The sequence below is a fragment of the Opisthocomus hoazin genome, chromosome 1, assembly GCF_030867145.1.
Source record: "Opisthocomus hoazin isolate bOpiHoa1 chromosome 1, bOpiHoa1.hap1, whole genome shotgun sequence".
NCBI lineage: Eukaryota > Metazoa > Chordata > Aves > Opisthocomiformes > Opisthocomidae > Opisthocomus > Opisthocomus hoazin.
Window position 1 is genome coordinate 92,627,316 of NC_134414.1, and position 24,551 is coordinate 92,651,866.

The 24,551-nt window shown below is 41.7% G+C and overlaps 1 protein-coding gene across 6 annotated transcripts in view; it reads left to right on the forward strand.

Annotated features, from left to right (window-relative positions):
* CNKSR2 (connector enhancer of kinase suppressor of Ras 2) overlaps positions 1-24,551 on the forward strand; it is a 232,638-nt gene that overhangs the window by 70,882 nt on the left and 137,205 nt on the right. For all 6 annotated transcript variants that reach the window (XM_075429438.1, XM_075429455.1, XM_075429429.1 and 3 more), the window contains exon 5: positions 12,836-12,877. In XM_075429438.1, coding sequence (XP_075285553.1) covers positions 12,836-12,877 — 42 coding nt within the window. The remainder of the gene's footprint in view (positions 1-12,835; positions 12,878-24,551) is intronic.

The following is a 24,551-nucleotide window of genomic DNA, read 5'->3' on the forward strand; positions in this document are numbered from 1 at the left end:
CTGTCCCTCTTTCCACATTCAATGGAATTACAAAGTGAATTACAAAAACTGTGTGTTGCTAGGTAGGTAGTAGAAGCCTTGAGCATGAAGAAGTGTAGGGGAAATCTTTATTTCAGGTATATAATGTGGGTTATGTCTGTGTTTATTTGCTTAAATCCATTAAAAATACATCAAGAATTTCAGATGATCCAATATGAAACATTCAAGTCACAGCTGAGCCTGAAGTGCCGTCTGACTGAATATCATTACTTTTCCGCAAGTTTGATTAGTTTTATTTCCTCTGTTGGTAGAATAACCACCTAGGCACTATATGAAACATGAAATATTTTTCTGCAATTGTTTTTTATAAACCAGAATTCTTTTTCATGACTGTACTAGATGAAAAGCAGAAGTGAAAAATCAGAAGTTATTTACCTCTAAATGGTCTTTGGAAGTGACATTGAAAACCTAGGAACTGCACAACACATTGTGCTACAATCTCTGTTTTGCATGGGAGAAGTAAAAGATTTGGTTTTGAATGCATGGTGCTCATTTTTCTGAATTGGAGGTGTGAAAAACAGACTCATTTGGCTTTGTTTTTTATCCTTTGGATGGAACATTTTTGCCTGATTTCTAACCTCTCATCTGTTGATAGTTTCAATGGATGTGATTTTTACCTGCTGAGAGCGTTGTTGCGTAGAGAAACCACCTGAACAGCAGAAATTTGGTTTAGACGACGTAAGCACTTAGATTCTAGCAGGATATGTGAGCAAGTATCAATGTGATTTTAGTTGGTGCTGAATTACTTGCTATGGTTTCAGACCTAGTGGTACACCAGCTTATTTTAGAAACGGCGTAGCGGGAAGAAGTGTTACTCTCTGTATGCAATTTAAGAACTAATATGTGACCAGATCCCAAAGGAAAGTAAGATGATGTCTTTTACAGAAGGGAGGGTAGAAATAATTGGAAATGCAAAATGACTTCAGAAAGATAGAGGAAAAGAGCTTCGTGTACACATTGCATCTCTCTTAATCCAGTGAGCAATTTTTCCCAGCAGTTGCTTAATCTATGGGTGATTTATGTAAGTTGTGTTAAATTTCTACATGAAGTGTTCTGTTACTATGGTGATAGGTGCCACTCCACGCAGATTGTTTAAATAAAATTAAAGCAATTCTTTGTACTCGGTAAGATGGGTGATTGCTATTAGCTTGTACACAAGGGTTATGAACTTAGAGAAGTACAGGTTCATTAAATATTCAGGGAAAGGCTCTAGAGTTTTAGAAGCGTTTGTGTAGATTGCATAGGAAATGTCCTTTTAGGTAGTATTTATTTAATAACTTGCATTATATTTTTCACAATAGAGATTTTTTTTCTTCTTCCATTAGTATCTTAAATAGTGTGTGCTCACAATTTTATTTTCTCCCCTCTCTGTCAGTTCTTGCGCATGTTTCCAATGGGGGAGGACATAGTAAGTTGCTGCAGATACAGATGAGCTCTGGCTTCAGTGTGGAGGGGCAGGGAATATAAGAGTGAGGATGCCGTAGACCCAGTGGCAAGAAGCTGCAGGGACTGAATAATTGTAGCAGAAGTGGGAAAGAAAGCAAATATTTCTGAGCGGCAGTGGGAAGAAAATCGACAGGATTTGTGTGGGAGGTGAAGAGGAGTTGAAAATGGCACGCAGGTTGTGAGCTTGTGGGACATAAGGTGGTGCAGTTGTTGACAGAGATGTGGAAAGAAGTGGGGAGTGGGGAGGGTTTGGGAAGAAACGTGATTTCAGCTTTTCAGCATACTGCGTTAGGGCTGGTGGCAAATACCCAGAAGGAGATTCTGAACCGCGAATGTGAACAGAAGGGATGAGAGATCTGTGACTCATCCACACAGAGATGATAATTAAAGCAGCATGATTTTAGGAGGCTGCTGAGCAATAGGGAAGAGGTTGCAGAAGAGGGGAGAGTTGTGGATAGTGCTCCCTGGAACTGTGGCAGTCAGAAGGAGGAGAAACAGCCATGACAGGAGATTCTTTTAGAACAGCTCAGTGGGAAGAAAGTCAGGGAAAGCACATATTTTTTGAAGTACAGTATAGGTTTTTAACAATGGCAATGTAATTTTAACAATTCATTTTGTATGGAAGCAGCCAAGGATTACCTATGCAAGGACTGGATTGTTGCGTAGCTGAAGAGGAGCTTGCTATTGCGTTTTAGGTAGTGAGACAGGAAGAAGGTATTTGCTCTTCCCCTCTCTCTGTTCCAAATCTTTGTAATTGTCAGTGTCCCGAGGGCCCACACCTTTAGTATCTGAAGTCCTGCTAGTCTTCTTAAAAGCTGAAATGTGGTCAAGCACCTCAGGAAACCTCTGCCTGTGTCATGCTTTAAATTCTTTGCCTGTTGCCAGAGGAGAACGCTACCTGCTTGCCAGCTTCTGTAGCTTTAGGGGTATTTAAGAGTTTTTTGTTTCTTGTTTTTAAGAGCTTTTTGTTTCTTGTTTTTGTGAAATGGGGTTGGAGGGGAGTGGGTTGAACAGAGCTGTGTATCAGCCAATTTGTGTTTTAATATTCCAGTAATTACCCAGACATACTTGTAAATCACAGTCTGAGCAGAGTTCCCTAATGTCCTTCAGTTTTCTACTTGTCGTGCTTTATGGAACATGGCATTTTGCCATAGCCTATATTATATTGATCACGTTTGTTGTTTCAAAGCTGTCATTGTTTAATCCTGCAATGAGCTCTGTTAAATATATGTTCCATGCATTTTCTAAGTAGTGAAAGGCTAAATTAACTCAACCTGTCTTAACGCTTGTACCTGTTTGGAAATTATGTACCACTGTGTTGGTCCCAGAGAAGTGATGAAGAATAAGAAGAAATGAAGGTAGTGTGAAAGCTATAAAGCTTTTGCCTTCTTCATGTATTGGCAAAGCTTTAGACTTTGTCATCATTGTTGTTGAGAACTTTTGTGAGAACCTTCAGTGACAACTCCAGCAAACCTCAGTCTTGCGGTTCTCGTGCCATAGCTGAATTGGGCAGAATTCAAATCAAAATAGCCTTTCTAGACCCAATGGCATGAGTTCCCTAGAGCTAGTGACACTTGAACAGGCTCAGAGTGGGATCCGTGAAGCCAGAATAGCTTATTTTTGGTGGCATGGTGCTGAAGCTCCATTTGACATGTACTGGTATTAAAGGATTCAGTTACAGTTTTAATCAATTTGAGAAGAAAAGGGATTTAAAGGATGGCTTGGCTTAATTCCAACCAATGGCCACATTGCTCAAGAGAGATTTTACACCAAAGGTTTGGCAGTGCATGAGAGTCTGAACCCTCTTTTGGCAATCATGTAATTCATTATTTTTGTTACAAATAGAGAACTGAAGTTACATAGTTTAGAACATTTTGCGTGACTTCAAAATAGTGGTGACAGCAATTCTGTCAGACATCTGTTTTTAAGCAGTACATAAAATCTAGCTGTTGCCCTCTTAAAACTAGACATGGAAGATATGTGGGATTGCTCATGAAAGATGCATTTCCCAGGCAATTTCACTACCGCTTTTAAAATTGTGTCCGTAACCTTGCCTACATTTTATCAGCAAAATACTGGTAAAAACAGTGCAATATACACAAACACACGTATGTGAATTGCCTGCATGTAAATTCAATTGGACTGCAAATGAAAAAAAAAAAATTAAAAAAACAATGAAGAAGCTCTGCCAGAAGCAGCTTGAAAGCAGACTAGAGAACGAACATGGGAAGCTCTTGTTCTTCGCAAGTTGCTCCAGTTCACTCCACCTCTGTAGCACCACACAGCCTGCTTTTGAGCAATGCTACTGTTGTATGAATTCACAAAGGCCATTTTCGGGCTAACATGTTACCTAAGAATCAGGAAATCTGATTTTTCTTCTTGACAGTCATGTAACCTGCACCTGTATCGGTTCTGCCTAGGAAATTTCCTCGCCTTGGAGGAAAAAATGAGTTAGGATGACTAAATATACATGAGCAACTAAGGCATTCTGCTGAACAAGAAAAAACAGTGAAAGAAGTCCATGCCCTCTCTTGAGCACTCTGATCTAAGGATTACCAGAAATGCTGAAATGTTGCTTATTTGTTGCTAAAAGAACTAATAAACATATTTCTGCAGTTTTCCCTCTGTGTATGCCTTAACTATTTGTACATATGTATTTTATTTTCTGAGCTGGCATATTATTCTGAAGTTAAGTCATGGAGTTGACAGGAACTTAAGACGGCCGAGAAGACTGCAGTGCAGCAGCTGCCTAGAATGTGTGGCAAAACCATGAATAATAGTAGTAGTAGTAGTAATAATGATTGTATGTTTCAAGATTATAGCCTTCAAGTACTTGGACAGGAGAAGTGTTTAACAGGTAATTCCGATAGGTAATTGCAAAAGGTTGCCGAATTGGACTTGTAAACCAGAATCACAGAATGGTAGGGGTTGGAAGCGACCTCTGGGGATGATCTAGTCCAGCCCCCCTGCCAAAGCAGGGTCACCTACAGCAGGCTGCACAGGACCTTGTCCAGGTAGGTCTTGAATATCTCCAGAGAAGGAGAATCCACAGCCTCCCTGGGCAGCCTGTTCCAGTGCTCCGTCACCCTCAGAGGGAAGAAGTTCTTCTTCATGTTCAGATGGAACTTCCTCTATTTCAGTTTGTGCCCATTGCCCCTTGTCCTGTCACTGGGCACTACTGAAAAGAGTCTGGCCCCATCCTCCTGACACCCACCCTTAAGATAGGCATTTATAAGGTCCCCTCTCTGCCTTCTCTTCTTCAGGCTGAACAAGCCCAGCTCCCTCAGCCTCTCCTCATAGGAGAGATGCTTCAGTCCCCTCATCATCCTCGTAGCCCTCCGCTGGACTCTCTCCAGTAGCTTCTCATCTTTCTTGAACTGGGGAGCCCAGAACTGGACACAGCACTCCAGATGAGGCCTCAGCAGGGCAGAGTAGAGGGGGAGGAGAACCTCCCTCGACCTGCTGACCACACTCTTCTTAATGCACCCCAGAATACCGTTGGCCCTCTTGGCAGCCAGGGCACACTGCTGGCTCATGGTCAACTTGTCATCCAGCAGGACACCCAGGTCCCTCTCCACAGAGCTGCCCTCCAGCAGGTCTGCCCCAAGCCTGTACTGGTGCATGGGGTTGTTCCTCCCCAGATGCAGGACCCTGCACTTGCCCTTGTTGAACCTCATCAGGTTCCTCTGCACCCAACTCTCCATCCAGCCTATCCAGGTCTTGCTGAGTGGCAGCACAGCCTGATTGTGTATCCACCACTCCTCCCAGATTTGTGTCATCAGCAAACTTGCTGAGGGTGCACTCTATCTCTTCATCCAGGTCATTGCTGAAGAAGTTGAATAAGACTGGGCCAAGTATTGACCCCTGGGGACACCACTTGTTGCTGGTCTCCAACTAGACTCAGCACTGCTGATGACAACCCTCTGAGTTCTGCCATTCAGCCAGTTCTCAATCCACCTCACCGACCACTCGTCCAGCCCACACTTCCTCAGCTTCCCTAGGAGGATGTTATGGGAGACAGTGTCGAAAGCCTTGCTGAAGTCTAGGTAGACAACATCCACTGCTTTCCCCTCATCTAGCCAGCCAGTCATGCCATCGTAGAAGGCTATCAGATTGGTCAAGCATGATTTCCCCTTGGTGAATCCATGCTGGCTACTCCTGATAACCTTCTTTTCCTCCACTTGCTTATATATCCAGATCATATGTATGCAAAAATCGGAGTGTCTTCTGCTTAATATTATCCCATGACCATTTTTTCCCTGTGGGACACAAGAGCAGTAGGAGGAGTTGACAGGTCTTCTAGATCTCAGTACTTCACATTTTGAGTGAGGATTTAATCAGCTGAGGTGCAAAGAAAGGGACTAAAGAATAAGAAAAAAGCTGATGTAATTAGCTGACCCCATTCCCCACTTCTGTGACTTACTAAGCCAAATGTTTAAAAAGAAGACAATAATAGTGAGGGGAGAAGAAAATAAAATGGAAAAGTAAAGCGTTACAAACATTGCTTTTGAAAAACAAAATTCACAGATATTTTTATTTTATATTTGTTGCCTCACGTGTGATTTAATTTAGGTGTCTTTAGTAGTTATTACTTATGACATTATAATAGGGTCTTTGCAGATAAAACTTGTAATTTTTGTAGAAATAATGCAGAATTGTGGTTATAAAGGTCAGAAGTTCTGGAAGAAATGTAAGTGATGACTGTCAGTTGCATTGTAGCATAGGTGTTGTTAAAACCTTAAAAATAGGTTTTAAGATTATACTGGGATTGAAAGTGTAGAAGCACCCTCTCCCTGATTGTTATGGTTTGTTCTTGCTCTTCTTATCTTCCTCCCTTACTGCCTTGTTCTTCTTTTTGTTCCAGTTTTGAATATCACAGAATCACAGAATAGTAGGGGTTGGAAAAGACCTCTGTGGGTCATCTAGTCCAACCCTCCTGCCGAAGCAGGGTCACCTACAGCAGGCTGCACAGGACCTTGTCCAGGCGGGTCTTGAATATCTCCAGAGAAGGAGACTCCACAGCCTCCCTGGGCAGCCTGTTCCAGTGCTCCGTCACCCTCAGAGGGAAGAAGTTCTTCCTCATGTTCAGATGGAACTTCCTGTGCCTCAGTTTGTGCCCACTGCCCCTTGTCCTGTCACTGGGCACTACTGAAAAGAGTCTGGCACCATCCTCCTGACACCCACCCTTCAGATATTTATAAGCATTTCTAAGGTCCCCTCTCCGCCTTCTCTTCTTCAGGCTGAACAAGCCCAGCTCCCTCAGCCTCTCCTTGTAGAGGAGATGTTCCAGTCCCCTCATCATCCTCATAGCCCTCCGCTGGACTCTCTCCAGTAGCTTTTCATCTTTCTTGAACTGGGGAGCCCAGAACTGGACACAGTACTCCAGATGAGGCCTCAGCAGGGCAGAGTAGAGGGGGAGGAGAACCTCCCTCGACCTGCTGACCACACTCTTCTTCATGCACCCCAGGATCCCATTGGCTTTCTTGGCAGCCAGGGCACACTGCTGGCTCATGGTTAACCTGTCGTCCACCAGGACACCCAGGTCCCTCTCCGCAGAGCTGCTCTCCAGCAAGTCTGCCCCAAGCCTGTACTGGTGCATGGGGTTGTTTCTCCCCAGATGCAGGACCCTGCACCTGCCCTTGTTGAACCTCATGAGGTTCCTCTCTGCCCAACTTTCCAGCCTATCCAGGTCACGCTGAATGGCAGCACAGCCTGATTGTGTATCCACCACTCCTCCCAGTTTTGTGTCATCAGCAAACTTGCCGAGGGTACATTCTAACTCTTCATCCAGGTCATTGCTGAAGAAGTTGAACAAGACTGGGCCAAGTATTGACCCCTGGGGGACACCACTTGTTGCTGGTCTCCAACTAGACTCAGCACCGCTGATGACAACCCTCTGAGTTCTGCCATTCAGCCAGTTCTCAATCCACCTCACCGACCACTCATCCAGCCCACAATTCCTTTAGCTTCCCTAGGAGGATATCATGGGAGACTGTGTCGAAAACCTTGCTGAAGTCTAGGTAGACAACATCCACGGCTCTCCCTTCATCTACCCAGCCAGTCATGTCATCGTAGAAAGCTATCAGATTGGTCAGGCATGATTTCCCCTTGGTGAATCCATGCTGACTACTCGTGATAACCTTCTTTTCTTCCACTTGCTTGATGATGGCCTCCAGGATAAGCTGCTCCATCACCTTTCCCGGGATGGAGGTGAGGCTGACCGGCCTGTAGTTCCCTGGGTCCTCCTTCTTGCCCTTTTTGAAGATTGGAGTGACACTGGCCTTTCTCCAGTCCTCGGGCACCTCTCCTGTCCTCCAGGACCTCTCAAAGATGATGGAGAGTGGCTCAGCAATGACATCCGCCAGCTCCCTCAGCACTCGTGGGTGCATTCCATCGGGGCCCATGGATTTGTGGGCGTCCAGATCGCTTAAGTGATCCGTCACACAGTCCTCCTCAACCAAGGGAAACTCGTGCTCTTTGTAAGCTTCTTCTCTTACCTCCGGGGCCTGGGATTTCTGAGGGCCTGCCTTGGCACTGAAGACTGAAGCAAAGAAGGCATTCTGTAGCTCTGCCTTCTCCGCATCCTCCATCACCAGGACACCCGCCTCATTCAGCAGCGGCCCCACATTGTCCCTAGCGTTCCTTTTGCTGCTGATGTAGTTGAAGAAGCCCTTCTTGTTGTTTTTGACATCCCTTGCCAGCTTCAATTCCAGGTGGGCCTTGGCCTTCCTCGTTGCATCCCTGCATGCTCTCACCACATTCCTGTACTCTTCCCAAGTGGCCTGTCCCTCTTTCCACATTCCATGGACCTTTCTCTTCTGCCTGATCTCTGCTAGAAGCTCCTTGTTTAACTATGCAGGTCTCCTGCCTCCTTTTCTCGATTTCTTTCTCAGGGGGATGCATTGCTCCTGTGCATGGAAGAAGTGCCATTTAAAGAGCAACCATCACTCATGGACCCCCCTGCCTTCGAGAGCCCTGGCCCACGGGATTCCTCCGAGTAGCTCCTTGAAGAGGGCAGAGTCAGCCCTCCTGAGGTCCAGGGTTTTGATCCTGCTTATCGCCCTGCTTCCTCCACGCAGGATCCTGAACTCGACCATTTCATGGTCACTGCAGCCGAGTCTACCTCCGACCTTCACATCCTCCACCAGTCCCTCCTTGTTTGTTAACACAAGGTCCAGCAGCGCGCCTTTCCTTGTTGGTTCCTCCACCACTTGCATCAGAAAGTTATCATCGATGCTCTGTAGGAACCTCCTGGATTGCGCCTGCCTAGCTGTATGGTCTTCCCAGCTGATGTCAGGGTGGTTGAAGTCCCCCGTGAGAACCAGGGCCTATGACTGTGAGGCTGCTTGCAGCTGCCTGTAGAAGGCCTCATCAACCTCCTCCTCCTGGTCAGGTGGCCTGTAGTACACACCCACCGTAATGTCACCCTTATGAGCCTGTCCCTTAATTCTAACCCACAAGCTTTCAACTTGTTCCTCATTTGCCCCCGGGCCAAGCTCAATGCATTCTACTTGCTCCCTCACATATAGAGCAACTCCCCCACCTCTCCTTGTTGGCCTGTCTTTCCTAAAGAGTCTGTAGCCATCTATGACAGCATGCCAGTCATGCGAGTTGTCCCACCACGTTTCTGTGATGGCGACCAAGTCGTAGCCGTCCTGCTGTATAATGGCTTCCAGCTCCTCCTGTTTATTGCCCATGCTACGTGCATTGGTGTAAACACCCTTGAGCTGGGCTGTCAATCTCACCCCTGGCCTTGGCACTCCAAGCCTAGGCTCATCCCTAGTGAGCTGGGCAATATCCCCTTCCCCCTTCGAACCTAGTTTGAAGCCCTCTCAATGAGCCCCACCAGCTCGTGGCCAAGAATTCTTTTTCCCCTTTGAGATAGCTGAGTTCTACCTGTCACCAGCAGGCCCAGTGCTGTGTACACCTCCCCATGATCAAAGAAGCCAAAATTTGACTGATGGCACCAGTCTCTGAGCCACCTGTTAACCAGGTGAGTTTTCCTGCCCCTTTCAGTGCTGTTCCCTGCCACTGATGGGATGGAGGAAAACACCACCTGCGCCCCTGATCCCTCAACCAGTCGCCCTAGTGCCCTGAAGTCCCTTTTGATGGCCTTGGGACTTCTTTTTGCTATCTCGAAAGAAGATCTCACGTTTCCCTTTTTTTGGGATCTTGGACTAGTTCCAGCTGCCTCCACAAAGGTCACTTTTGCCATTTCTGATGCATGAGGCAGAGCTGGAAAGAGTGACCGTGAAAATCTGATGTTAGTAATTAAGTTGTTCCATTGTATTGCCCTTTTATTTCTCTTTCTTTGCGGATGATACTGTCCGATTTTCCTCCCTGAAACTGCTGATGGCCACTATTTGACTACATCTTCAGAAAGTATAAATTGACACAGAACTGCTTTTGTTGCTTTATTAGCAATCTGCAATATTAATATTTTTAGAAAAGAACGTGCATTTAGAAGATAATCTTATGCTGCTTCAGCTGAAGTTTTGTTTGGTTGATTAGATGAAGATCATACAGCCTAGTTATAAAGTAGTTATAGTTTGTCAGTGAATGTATGTGTAAAGTTCAGAGAATAAACAGGTAAAAGTAAAACATCTCCTCCTTGCTGTGTCTGTGTATTTCAGTTCAGGAGTAATCACACTATTTTTTCACTAAGTGAAGCGCAAATTGTTAACTTGTGTACGAGTAAAGCTGGTTTGCAGATTTTTTGTGTGTTCCTGCTTTTCTAAAGTAGAAAAGAGTTGTTGTTAAATTGTATATGATCTGTTTCTTACCTTAACTGCAGTGTTTTGATACTATGGTTAAGGAGAACTTTCAGGAGTAAGGTACCGGCTTGTATTCTAGGTAAGGAAGGAAGAGATGTTCTCCAGCTGTGGGTGGTATGCTATTAAGAATACAAATTTATTTCTAATTGCATAGCTAGTGACTCTTTTTATGGTTCTCAAGTGCTTTAAGCTCTTTCAGTTGCAACGAAATGGGTATGAAAAAGCAATAATTGTAAATGATAAAGGCCTCCAGTAATAAGCATTCAGCTTATCATTCTACCTAAGGGATGTTTGAAGATGGTGGGCGCAGTTAGGCTCAGCACTTGCTTAAAGATAAAGCACAAAGCACTGGAGTGACTTTAAAAATCTAAGGGGAAATAAACTGTTCACTATGAAAGAAAGTGACATGTAGGTTTTGCTTTTGGGATTGTTCAGAAACAGTCTCAGCCCTTATCTCTGGGGATGGCTGCAGGAAGTTAAAACGAGCTTGCGATGATGCAGGGATCAGCTTGGTGACCTTTTCTAGGTTTCTTTGAATCCGAGACTTCAGGGCTGCTCTGGGCTATGCCAGCATGGATCTTTGCATTCCTGCACATTTCCCTGAGTTCATGCTTGAATTATGTTTAGTTGGATGTCGTTTGTGTATGGCAGAAGCATATTTTGGAATTGTTTTTTTACCCAAGCATTGCATTTGCTATTCTGCAGTTTTTCTGTCTTTTGTGGTTTACTGAACTGTTTTCTCTTGCCTGAATATGAAGATGCAGCATCAACTATCAGCTGTCTGCTAAGTGATGAACTCATGTAGCAATTCCTCTTCCCAGATGCTGGGCTTGTAGGGAATTATGCTTTGAGAAGAGAATTTAAGGGTGAGGCAACGTGCCCCTATACGTACACTGGATGCCTAAGAAGTTTTCCACTTGCTTTACTGGCTTTTGTAGATTCAGGAATGTTTTATGTATTTATATATACTCTTGGTTTGTCAGAAATAAGCATATTTCTTTAGGTTCCTTCATGATTGTGTGGAAGAGTTTTATTTCAAGGATTTAGCAATGTGTCTCTGTTATTCACTGTTTTCTTGGTTGTAATAAACCTCTACAGCATTTAAGAACCCAGAATCCTTCTTCCCTTAGTAGTGAGACTCCTCAAACAGTATCCTCTTTAAGCTGAATGTTTAAACTTATAGTAAACTCTTCCTATTACCAATGAAACAATTATGTCTGCTTAAAAGCACTTTCTTTTTCTTCTATATATATCATTTTTGCAAAATGATTCATAAGAAACCATGCAGAACATAGATGTATCCAGATTGAAAATGTTACATGCCCTCCCACATATAACAATGAAATGTGTGTTTTGCTACTAAGATTGCAAATACTTCATTGATGTCTGCATATAATTAAACGTGTTAGATTTTCTTTCCGGCTGTACTTACTGGCAAATGTTTCCTGAATGCCAACAGCTGTTATTAGGAAAATACTCCCTGATCAACCTGCTGCTTCTGCATAGGTTGCTTTATATAAAGCTTAAGAATACATTGGCTTTTCTTGCCTGAGTAACACTAGAAGTGTTCCATGGGTTAAAAGTTCTTTTTTTTAAAAAATAGTTGCATGTAACAAAGTTGTTTTTCTAACAGGATAAATTGATTTGAAAATGAGGCTTAAAACATGAAAACTTAGTCCCATTTTTCATGTGCGTTATTAGGTAGGATATAAAGCATTCATTCTAAACAGAGCTTGCACTAATTACCATAAAGCTACAGCATCTGATGAACTTAGAAACGAGTGATTCTCTCACCAATGTCGGTTGTATTTCATGTGCTCTCTGCCTTACTAATTCCATTTCTCTGTACCGACTGAGATTTTGGCCTGTAAGAAAAACTTTAATAGCCCCCAGCCTCCCATCTGTTAGTTTTGCTTGTAGAAACTGTGTCACAGGCTACAGAAGGTGACCCCAATGTGCATGCAGTCCCCAGCAGGCTGTGTGTAATAAGATGGTCCGACTCAAGAGTCCTGTGCGTTTTGTGTTCCGCATTTGTCTTCCCTCCCATGGCATGGAGTGTTATAAACAACCAGTGCTTCCCTTTTCTCCTCTTCCTCCCCCCAGGGTTTTCCTTCTCTTCTTTGGCAGAGTGTGCAAATGCGTCAGTTCAGCTCAGCAGGAATTGTTCCACTTAGTTTTCTTTCTTAGTTGGTGAAGACTATTGCTGGTACCTCTGTTTTTCAGTGTTACCACTAGAAGCAGGTCATTTGTGTCCATGGTCAGGGACTGCTGGTTGAAGCCCCTTGTCTAGCGTACTTGTGACTGGCTGGCATGTGCTAAAAGGATGTAAATGGAGGAAGATAATTGTCTGTCTCAAGGAAGGAAGCAACAGGATCTAGTGAATAGATATAAACATTTACCAGTATTTCCTTTCTGTGGTGGCTTCACACTTTGGTTGCGTGAAGCTTTCCGTTCTGTTTGAGACTTTGAAATCTTTTGTTTTATCCAAAAGACTTTTCAATTCTTTTTAAGGAAAAATCTAGGGAGGGTGAATGATTGGATCAATCTAACCTACCTTTTCTGCTTTGCTTTTTCAGGATTGCACAGTGTATGAAACAGAGAATAAAATTCTTCATGTGGTGAGTAGTGTTTGAATTTCTATTAATAAAGATATTTGTATAGACTACATAAAGTTTTAGAGCTATGTGTTTTGTGCTTTTTCTATGCAGTGCCAGTGTAGTAATGAACTAGTCTGGGTATGACTGAGTGAATGTATGGAACTACTTATGAATAGATAATGGAATTATGGAAGTCGAACTTGGTGTATGAGAAACCAGGAACTTTGCAAGGTTTTGTGTTTGTCTGGCTCAGGCCCATTTGTTATTTGTAAACAGTGGCCGGAAGGATGATTTTGTAAAAGGGTATTTTTTTCGAGAGCGAGCTGGTTGTTAGGCTGCTATGAAATCATACATTTATGTTAGTGATGTAGTTTCATTTGTGCAATTTTATTCCTCATAGGAGCAAGGAGCTAGCCTGGTGATAGGAAAATTAATGCAATTCTTTCCTTTTGAATTCTCAGGATAAATACTACAGTCTGTCCCCAGAATCTGTAGGACTATTGAGAATCAATAAAGCAGATGGAAGTCGTCAGGGCATCAGAACACAGGATGAATTTGAAAGGCTGCCACTTTGGTGGATGGAGAGTCAAAAGCTTGAGTAAACTTTGTGTGAAAACTGAAAACCTAAGTTTTAGATAATAAATCGTGTTTGATGTTGTGGCTGTAGTTTAGTGAGTATTACGTTAACCCAGAGCTTGTTTATAAAGTTAGGTATGAAGATAGTCTTCCTAAGAGTGAGTAATGAATTGGTTTAATTTATTTGTTGTATTTCACATTTAGGTAGGTTTTGATATCTTACTACCGGACCTTAAGCAAGTAAATTTTGCATTTCCTTATTTTGAAAGGCGTGCTTCCGAGTAAATTTTTTTTTTTGGTGCTCCCGTATCAAATGCTTGGCAAGCTGAATTCTATAAGCTTGATTTCACAATGATGTGGAATAAAATGTCTCTGTGTATCTTTACATTTCACTGACATTTTTCCCCTGTGGGACACAAAGAATTAGCAATTTTAGTGAGGCTGACATCACCATCTTTGCAAAGCTGATCTTTTCAAGTTTTTAAGTAATGAAGTTTTTAATTGCATAATCTTGGCAAAAGTAAAAGTGCGAGAAGTTTGAAATCATTATATATAGCCTGGTTTTCAATACATGCTAGTTTTCTACTGTAAGAGCCAAGAGTTCTAACATCTGCTATACAGTATATGTCTTTTACAAATTAGCAAAAAGAATTGTAAAGGGAGCTGGCAGTGTTTAGAGCTGATGAAACATCAGTGAATATAGTCTTCAGCAGAAAATTTTGAGGAAACAGAGAGATTCATTTAAGATATGCGAGTGCACAAATTTGAGACAGGCTTCAGAAGTTATGTTGTCTTACATCATTCAGACTCACATAGGCTTATTTCTTTAATTCACAGTAACTTCATTGTGGTGACAGGTGGACATATGTATTATTGTGGAGAGCTTAATTAGCTTCTATGATTAGTGTTCAAGCTTGTAAGGAAACATGAACAGAGTGTTGAATGATTTACTGAAGCCTAGGACTGAAAGTGACTAGATGTATTACATGTAACTTGGATCATTTCTATGTTGCATTTCGGCTGATGAATGGGATTTCATGGGGCAAAAGCTGACCAAAAACAATCAAGGAAACAGATAAATCTATGACTGAATAATTAAAATGTGGAGTTTGAAATCATGTTTTGAATTTGAAATGGAGTATTTTACAAGTGCAGCTGAAAAGGTTGATGATAGACTTGGAACTGAAAGCAGTCACACTTCCCTCTGACCCCTCTCCTTGGAAGACAGAAGAAGGAGTTGTGGCTTTAGCCCACTAGAGAGGAGGAGCAATCTGACAGATATATTAAAAAATGAGGGGAAAAGCCTGCCTGATGTCAAGATCTTGAGAGAGTGCATGGTATTTTTATGCCAGTGTCAAAGAAGAAAGGATGTTAGATACCTTATGAGATAACAATATTTGAATTCACAACTGCAAACTAGATTAAAGATGTCCTAGAGGGGGATTAAGAAATTAAATCTCCTGTTATAGACTCTGTATCCCATAAATTTAGAGGTGAATATTAAAGAGAAGGTTCTCTGATATAAAAAGAATAGTAGTAGATTTTGGTAAAGGCACAGGAAGTATCTTGAATGAGAAATGCTGGGACAACTAGGAAAGATTGGGAGGAGACAACATCTACACAGGTATTATAAAGAGAGAAAGTAAATTCTCTCTTCTTAAATTCAAAGACCAAGATATTGCAGCTCTGTTTCCTGAGTACATTTCACGTCTGCAAACCATGCAGACTCCGGGAGGTTAACAAAAGTAGTGTCTGGCCAGCATCACATCCAGCTGCCTTTGAATGATCAGATACCAACATACAGCTGTGCTGCTGGGATGACTTAGAGAGGAAATTGAATTCAAAGACGCGGGCTCACCCTGTATGATTTCACGTACCACATTCTCTTCATGACACAAGGAAACAAGGTTCCTCACAAAACTGAAAGGAAATGATTTACAACTAATAGGCAATTCATGCAATTAGCCAAAGGAAATCCTTGTTGCAAGCTATTGTTCCTACTAAGAACTGGAACAATCCTCAGCAAGTTTTCTGATGTCACAAACCTGGGAGGAGTGGTGCATACACCTGAAGGCTGTGCTGCCATTCAGCGAGACCTGGACAGGCTGGATGGAGAGTTGGGTGCAGAGGAACCTGATGAGGTTCAACAAGGGCAAGTGCAGGGTCCTGCATCTGGGGAGAAACAATCCCATGCACCAGTACGGGTTTGGGGCAGACCTGCTGGAGAGCAGCTCTGCGGAGAGGGACCTGGGTGTCCTGGTGGATGACAAGTTGACCATGAGCCAGCAGTGTGCCCTGGCTGCCAAGAGGGCCAACGGGATCCTGGGGTGCATGAAGAAGAGTGTGGTCAGCAGGTCGAGGGAGGTTCTCCTCCCCCTCTACTCTGCCCTGCTGAGGCCCCATCTGGAGTGCTGTGTCCAGTTCTGGGCTCCCCAGTTCAAGAAAGATGAGAAGCTACTGGAGAGAGTCCAGCGGAGGGCTACGAGGATGATGAGGGGACTGAAGCATCTCTCCTACGAGGAGAGGCTGAGGGAGCTGGGCTTGTTAAGGCTGAAGAAGAGAAGACTGAGAGAGGACCTTAGAAATGCTTATAAATATCTGAAGGGTGGGTGTCAGGAGGATGGGGCCAGACTCTTTGCAGTGGTGCCCAGTGACAGGACAAGGGGCAATGGGCACAAATTCAAGCACAGGAAGTTCCGTCTGAACATGAGGAAGAACTTCTTCCCTCTGAGGGTGACGGAGCACTGGAACAGGCTGCCCAGGGAGGTTGTGGATTCTCCTTCTCTGGAGATATTCAGGACCTGCCTGGACAAGGTCCTGTGCAGCCTGCTCTAGGCGACCCTGCTTTGGCAGGGGGGGTTGGACTAGATGACCCACAGAGGTCCCTTCCAACCCCTACCATTCTGTGATTCTGTGATTCTGTGACTGAACTAAAATTTTACGAGATCCTTCTTGCATAAGTAAAGTAGAACTGTGTCTGCAGAAATGAAAATAAATTCAATGGCAGTTATGTACTCTTATTCTTCAGTACACCAAGCAAGTTACCACCTTAGGAGCAGATAATTGGATTAAAGTAGTTGATTTTTGTCTGGATTACCTATGGATGGTCCGGTGGTTTACTTCAGGTTGGAGCTGTGTTCTGGGTTGAACATCTCCATTGTTCACCTGGCTCCAAGTGTTATTTTGGGTTCGTATGCTGTGGTGCAGGGGCTAGAGCTCTGTAACCACATATCTCCTGTGGGGATGCTACCCTGTCCCCTGGATCAAGCCTACTTTGTGCCAGTTTGGGGGCAAGAAAGTCTGTGAGCACAGGCGGGGGATGTTAGACTGCTCTGCTGCTACTGAAGTGCGTACATGGATACCTCCAAAGTTAACGTGTCACTGAGTCTTCACCCTTTCCTCTGAAGCATGGTGGAGTAGGCAATAGCCCTCACCAAAGGGAAGATCCTCAATTAAATGACTGATTGGTTTGCTTTAATTAGGTAGGGCCAAAAAAATAGCATACTTAGATTCTAATGGCAGTAATTTCTTTTGAAAAGCATATGAATGCCCTATTTCTTTCAGAGATGGCAATGTGGGTGTTCATGTGGAGAGACTGCTGAATCACCTTGTCCATAGATAGTATGTGTTAGCGTCAATAAACTTATTCAGATGTTACCTTTTTAGATGTCACTGACAAGTTTAAAAAATGGTATTCTGTGGAGAAAGAACTGTATAGCTTCAGTTTATATTCAAGAAGAAAATATTTTTGTTTGCTCCAAGCAGTTCAAGTTTCAAATGCTATATAAAAGCATTTTGATTGTCTCTCATAATATTAGGTTAAGTAGTAAACTAGTCTGTGTTATTCAACTAAATACTTAAAATTATCTGAAGGAAAAAGGTCTTATGGAAAACTGAAGTTTTCAGAAGAAATTACCTACTTCAACTTGTTTATTTCTTCTAAATGGAATTACAAAATGTGGTTGGGAAAAAATGTCTCTTCAATAATTTCCAGCTCTAGAATTGCAGCTGTGCTAAAGTAATTATTTTAAAGACAACTATATTCCTTATAGGTTATTTTGCTGTGAATTCATTCATAGAAACACTTGGTTTCTGTGGAATAAGAAGCATAAAACCACACAGGAATAATGTGTTGGTTTTTGCTCATTAAAATGTTGATGTTTCTGAAATATTCAAGAATGCAGAGAAATGCTTCATATTTCTGGCACTTAATTTCTCAGTGTGTTTTTCCAAGTTACCTTTTGCTCAATAAACGATGTAATAAATAAATAAATAATCATGACGGTAATAATTTATTAATATAAACAGAAAGTAAATATCACCAGAAAATAATACCAGCAGAAATAGACGGCAATAGAAAATATTAACTTAAGAACAACAGTTTTTGAAATACAGTGGGCCTAAATATGAAAGGATAAGCCGTAGGTGTGGTGTTTGTTTCAAAATTTGAAATTAGTATTTGTTAGTTTATATTTAGAATCTTTATATTGATTTAACTTGAGGTGGTAAACTGTATGGAAAACTGCTCAGCTTAAAAGGTTGTCAGTTCTGCTTATCTGGGTTGTTAAAAGTTAATTGTTGCTGAAGTCTGAATGGAGCTTTAAAATCTTTGAAGAGTAATTCATTGATTCCATCCAGCTGTTCAAGGCTGTATATGATAGAAGTATCTAGTTCAGATTAATCCATGTGAAGCAGCAGAGTATTAAAGTGAGAGCAAAGCAAGAAGGACTAAATATAGAAAGTGGAAACCAGGCTCCAGTTAGATTAATAATAAGTTTTAACTGAATTGTGTTTTTAGTTTAATTCTATAAAAAAAAGAATGTTTTCCTAGGGAATTTTACTTTTGTAAAATTACACTGCTTTTCCTGCAAAAATATACAGTTTTATTGAGTTGGAAAACTGGAGAAAGTAGAACCGCTGAATGAAGTTAAGAAGTTTTTGAAACCAAATGAGCTATTTAAATTAAAAAAGCATTACTAAACTGACAAAGAAAAGAACTAGTAATGGATCAGAATGTTCTCTTTTTGCTAACAGCCTTGCAGAAACCAGTGTTGATAATTCACTCCTGCCCACTAAATTTGAATATTTGTTATAGAGCTATAATGGCCTAAAAATGCATTATCAAAAGTATAATTTTTATAGTCTTATTAAAGAAAAAGAGAAAAAGTAACCTCCTGCTTCCTTTAAGAGTCTATACCTTGCAAATTGGGCTCAGCAAACTTCATTTTAATAGAAGACTCCATTTTGGCCTCCAAAATAAGATTTAGTTCACTGTTTAAACTTCAGGTATATACAAATGCAAGTCCAGGCCCAATTGGTTCTAAGATTGCTGGAGTTACTAGTGTATTCCCTACAGTACAACAAATGTTGTGGACTAAAATTAATTGGTTAATAATTATTTGGTTTGGCTTAAGCTAACTAGATAGACTTCATCCTGAATGTTTAGGTAGCAAGTTGCTTTGTCTTGGTCAGTTGAAACTGACTGAGTTTTTGTCTGTCAAGACATTTTTTCCCAAATTTTAGCCCTGAATGTCCGTGTGTCTTACTGGCATCCTGTTCCTCACTGAAATGACATGGGTGAGAGGGTTGGTGAGGGAGGCTGGTGCTTTGATTGTCCTGAGCCCTGAGAATGTCTTTTAGCCAGAATGTTTCAGTATTGTAGATACTTAGCAGGATAGGTTTAAACTTGGTCACTAGCCTGGGTAATATTGAGGAGCAAACACAAGTCTGTTTGCTTGACCACAAATGCTTGGTGGCCCTAGGGCTGCCTGAATTGAACAAATTGTAGATGAACAGTCTGAAGAAAAGCCGTGGCTTGTGGAGGCCTCTGAAGCTCACCGTGTCCCTAAGCACTTCCACTCTGCTGCAGAAGGCAGGCGTTTTCCCATCACAAACTGAAGTTGCCACAGAGGATCAGAGCAGATGCAAATCGAAGTTAGTCACCTTTAGGCTGAAAGAAGGGGGAAACAACTGCGGAAAATCTTTTAGAAAGTGGTACACTACAGTCCAAAAATACGGGTAGAAACTAAGTATTATTGTTCATTCTTCACGCTCTAGGGCGTAAACTAGTTGCCTACTGAGTGAAAGAAAATGTTTCCACTTGAATTTCTACCAAACAACTAGATGCTACGTGGTGATATTTTTCATCCTCTTTTGAATCATTTAGCTTTGCACCTGAAGACTGTGGTGTAGCTTCAATCTGCAATTATAAGTTTGTCACTGAATAGAGAGGAGAATTTTTTACTTTATTGCATTGATGAGTTACTGCAAAAGAGAACTGAATTTGTCACTGTAAGGCTTATAGTGAGAACAGGGACTGTGTGACAGAAGAAGAAAATGTAATCATCTGTTTATTTCTCTCTCAGTTAATCTTTTGTAACTTGCTTTTTTTTTTTTCGGTCTGGCCAAATCCTTTTCTTTTGCTCAGATACCTTGCATGCTGAAAGCTGAGTGCAGCTTGAGAAAGGCCAGACATTTTCAGTGCCTGCTGGTTTTTGTAGGAGCAATTGGATGTTCATCTTCCTGTGTGCCTTGCTGTAGCTAGTACTGCATTGCAGCAGGGAATCAACAGTTAGAAAAGATAAAGGATCATGATCTCCGTTAACAATGTTTTCATAATGAGAAATGTAGTTTTACAAAGTAACAAAAGTTAGCTACCGTTTGAGAGAAAAGGTGAATTGTACTGTCATCCAATTTTAGTGAAACTAAAATATACGATACAGCTTGTGCTCAATAGTTATGCTGTGCACTGTTTGTGTGCTTCCACTCAAATTGAGTAGCCTAGATGCAAAATACCGTGTCAGCCTGTTATTTTCCATCAAATAAAATAATAATTTTAAAACTTTTAATTAATAAATGATAATAATAAAAATGTAATAATAACACCCCTTGTATTTCTTACACCTACATAATTTGTCAGATTGACTTTGCGTCTGCCAAGGTGAAAGCTCCAGTGAAGTCTGGGGAGCTTAGGGAAAATTCAGTCAAGCTAGAAGTAGCTTGAAGTAAGTACCATCAAAGTAAGTACCATTGAAGCTAGTACCATCGAACATAACTTTAGATTTAGGCAGGGTTGTTGCTTGAATGAATATGGAATGAACCTGCTGAGCCACGGTGTGAACTCTTTAGGAAGAGGAGCATAGAGACATCAAAGGCAGTTTACTTGGGAACTTTCTAAATACACCATCATGTTGCCTCCATTAAATAAACATTGTTTCTGTGCCATGTGGCAGTGTCTTTGCCATGGAAGGTTCTGATCCCTTGAATAGGTCCAAGGTCTTTTTCCATAAAGAGGCCTAATGGGGAGGAAGCGTGCTCCTGGTGTGAAGGCTGTTTTGTCCGTATGCTGATTTATGCTGATTGGTATGTTTAAAAGCCTTGGCCAGTGAATTCAACAGCAGTAATCTGGGCAGGAACTGATTGGCAACTGCATTCATAGCCGCTGGTTAAACTCTCTTGTAAACTGACACGGCTGTACGCTATGAATGTGTCCCAGAGCCATCCAAGCTCTGACGTGTTCCTGGGGCTGAATTTCCCTTCTTCTCCTTCTCCCATCCTCCACAGACACACATACACAAGAAAACAACCACAAACTGTGAATGAGATGTTTCTGAGAGTAAAGGCAATGAAAAATGCATTGGTTTGCCTGTGTCAGCCGCTGGACATGTTTCCAGTGAGAGCCCGTGTACCCTGGCTTTACAGTGGGGAGAGGGTACGTGCTGTGTAAGAGCATGCCCCTTGCTGTCCTGGCTCTGGGCAAGCTCAGAGTTCATGACAATTTGCTTTTCACACAAGCTCGGTAGTCACTTGATCCTACTGACAGTCCAATTCTCTAACCAAGGAGTATTTATCCAGAATTATTTAAATGTATAATACTTAAGGGAAGCTTATAAGATGCTCTAAGTATTCCAACACAAACAGACTTCTAATACTTTCAGAAGAAAACTACAGGAGTTTTTAGATTTTTCTTGTAGCAGCTGGAAGTTTTGGATGGTTGGGCAGAACCCAAGCCCATCTGCTAAAAAAATTGCTTTTTGTTCCCAAGGTCTTGAAATTATGCTGGAACAAGGAAACCCAAATGAAATGCATAGCATTCTGAAATCAGATGAGCAGTTTTAATTAAAAACAAATTAGTTAGTCCTTCCAGGGAAGGCCAGGCAATGTGAATATGCCACTTTTCTGTGCAATGTCAGTGAGTCTTAAGTTGAAAATCCTCCTACAGCTAACGTCTTTTTGCCACCAAAGGAAAGGACAGTTCTCACAAGCAAAGCAAAACACATTCTAATGAAATGAGTTTGCTGGGTAGAACTATTCCAGAATTACTAGGCAGATGATGTTGTGATTAGGTCTCATTATCCAGAGTGACTGTTTCTTGAGAAACTTGCTTTATGGGTGCAGTTAGTTCATGGCATGTTGTCTTACTGAATCACTCAGGTCTGCTAGTGCTCTATTAGGAGAAAAAGAGCTAATTGTGTTGGTCAGAAGCTGAGAGAAGTAATTGAAGAACTTCCATTTTCACTTTTCTGTACCTTCTGTTTTCTTTTGCTGCTTCCAGTCACCTGTGATACTAGTATATGGTAATAAACCTGATAACATTTGATGGAGCTTTATAAGTTCTCTGTCCTCAGCTTTTGTCTTCAACCTGGTGAAAGCTGGGTACTCATGAAGTGGGAAAGATTTTATAATAATGCAGCAGATTTTTGCCACCAAATATAATTTTTCTAGAAAGACAGTTATGTATGCAAACCCACATGTTGAATCAGTGTTTACATTTTGGAAAGGTCATAGAATTTGAAGCCTTAATCTGAAAAAGCATCTTCTAATGGTAGGGTCTTCTCTAGGGACTTTGCTGTGCCTCATTTATTGTGCTTGGAATGAGTATCATATCGTGCTGTTGGACGGCAGTGTGAATATCTAAGATGGAAAGAAAGCCGCAAGACCTGGAACACAGTAATCTTTTAGAAATGCATAGAAGCATATGGCAGATTTTTTTATCGTAGTAACTCAGTGATTTTGGCATCCAGTATTCCCAGAGCTCCTCTTGGGGAATATTCACACCACCTTGTTTTAGGGTTGCAACCAATATAACCAGATTGGAATGCTGATCTCTGTAGGCTTGCTGTATAGACTGTCTGTACCCCTCTCATAGAGAGGCAGAGGAAGAGCAGCTGCTTCAGGGAGCTATTTAATGCATCTCAGCTTACGCTTCTGTTCCATGCCACATCCTGGGCTTGCCTCATTGCCCTCCTTTCCCTATCATCTGTCAAGGCAGCTGAGGGCTTCTTTTTGAATGAGGAGCCCCGTCTGTGGACTTGAAATGGCATACCTTGTGTTATTAGGTGTTAGGAACACTGTGTTTTGGCTTCGCTCTGCAATGCAACAGTTGGGGATAAGAGATAAAAAACATACATTAATTCATTGTAAAGAAAAGTTTCTCTGAAACTGCTAAGGACCCCAGAAATTTGGTAGTTTTAGAAGAGATTAATAGGAAGACTAGGTGGATGAATACAAATCTAAAGATATATGAAAAATACAGTTTTCATCACCAGAGAATGATTATTATATAGGTCTCTTCACTTTGCATGTGGAGACTTGAGTGTTCTTTAATTTTCTAAAAGTAATTTTTCAATAATTGTCAGTGCAGTTACAAGAGAGATGAAAATACAAATAACAAGCTAGCATTGTATTAGAAAACCCAAACAAACAGGAAACGTAAACTTTCATTTTTATTATGGAATTTTGCGTTATTCTTACCTTTTTAAAATGTCAGCTCAAAGCAATTTTCATGTATCCAAAAAGCCATAAAAACCCAATTTTGCAATAAAGTTCAGTTTTTCACTTCTTCCTGGTTCAGGTAAAGCAGTCTTAACTCCATTTTATATATTCATTGACTTTGTTTTTTCAGTAATGATTCTGTGTCATGAAATACAGATAAACCTGAAGGGGTGGGGGAAGGGGATGTGTGTGTGTGTCTATGCTTGAAGGTAATATCTCTGGAAGGTCATGTTGGTCATGTTGGTACTATATATTTTGTTACCTTTTATATTTAATTCTGATTTGTTTATTCATTCTGAGACATTGTTGAGTAAAATAAGCTGTCTGTATAAAAGCCTGATCCAACCATTTGCAAGTAATTTAAAGAGGAGAAAATCGCAATCTTGGAAGAGCGGTTGGTGCGGCAGTTATGTGCAGTTGTGTTTTGGTCATCTGAGGAGATTGGTTAGCTTTCATCTTTTGAGTCTGAGAGCAGTTAAACTGGTTCTTAATTGGTTTTGGAGGTACCCACAGTTTTGGGACCAGAAGAATGTCCTAATCCCTGAATTTGCTGACAAAACAAGCATTTGGAAACCTGAACCAAGAAATCAGTGTCAGCCGCTGAAAGGAGACTTCACAGAAAACACTGAAACTCTCAAAAATCACTTGCTTACACAAATCTGAGAGAATGATGGGGAAAAAAAATCACAGCTTCCCTGCTGCTGAGAAAAGGGTGTTCAGGGAGTGAGAGATGAGGAGATACACAGTACCCATTTGACAGTCCCAGCCTTTCTAGAAACTTTTTTATTTCTGTCTTGCTGCGAAGAGGCTGCCAAGGATGACAGGTTTAAGAATTAACCACTTCACGATGGGGTATTTATTGTAATCTTCATGCCTGCAAGAGTAAATCATGCTTGGCAGCAGCAGAACATAAGAAACTCAGTCCAAAGTCAATTAGCATGTTTTATTAGTATAGAATGAACTTCAGAGTTAATGGGAGTTACCCGTCATGGTTAAGGGATTGATTTTCATCTGTCCTGAACATCTGCACGTTCAGCGGAAATTAGTGGGGTTTGGGAACACTGAATGTCTTTGCAGAAGGTGTGGGCAGAGAGGGGATTGGAGCTGGCCGTGTGCTCCCTGCATGCCCGAGTTTCCCTCTTGTTCTTCCCTGGTCTGATGCTGTGTCTGTTCAAGGTTGTCACAAAAATCGGATTTTGTACTGTGCTGCTGACTGAGGCCTTCCCCCCTCCTCCTTCATTCCCTATGCCTTGTCGATTCAGCAATGCAATTTAATATGTACTTTAAAAATGCAGTGCTTTAAATTCTAGGTTGATATGCAAATGGTTAGCAATGTTATGCTTAT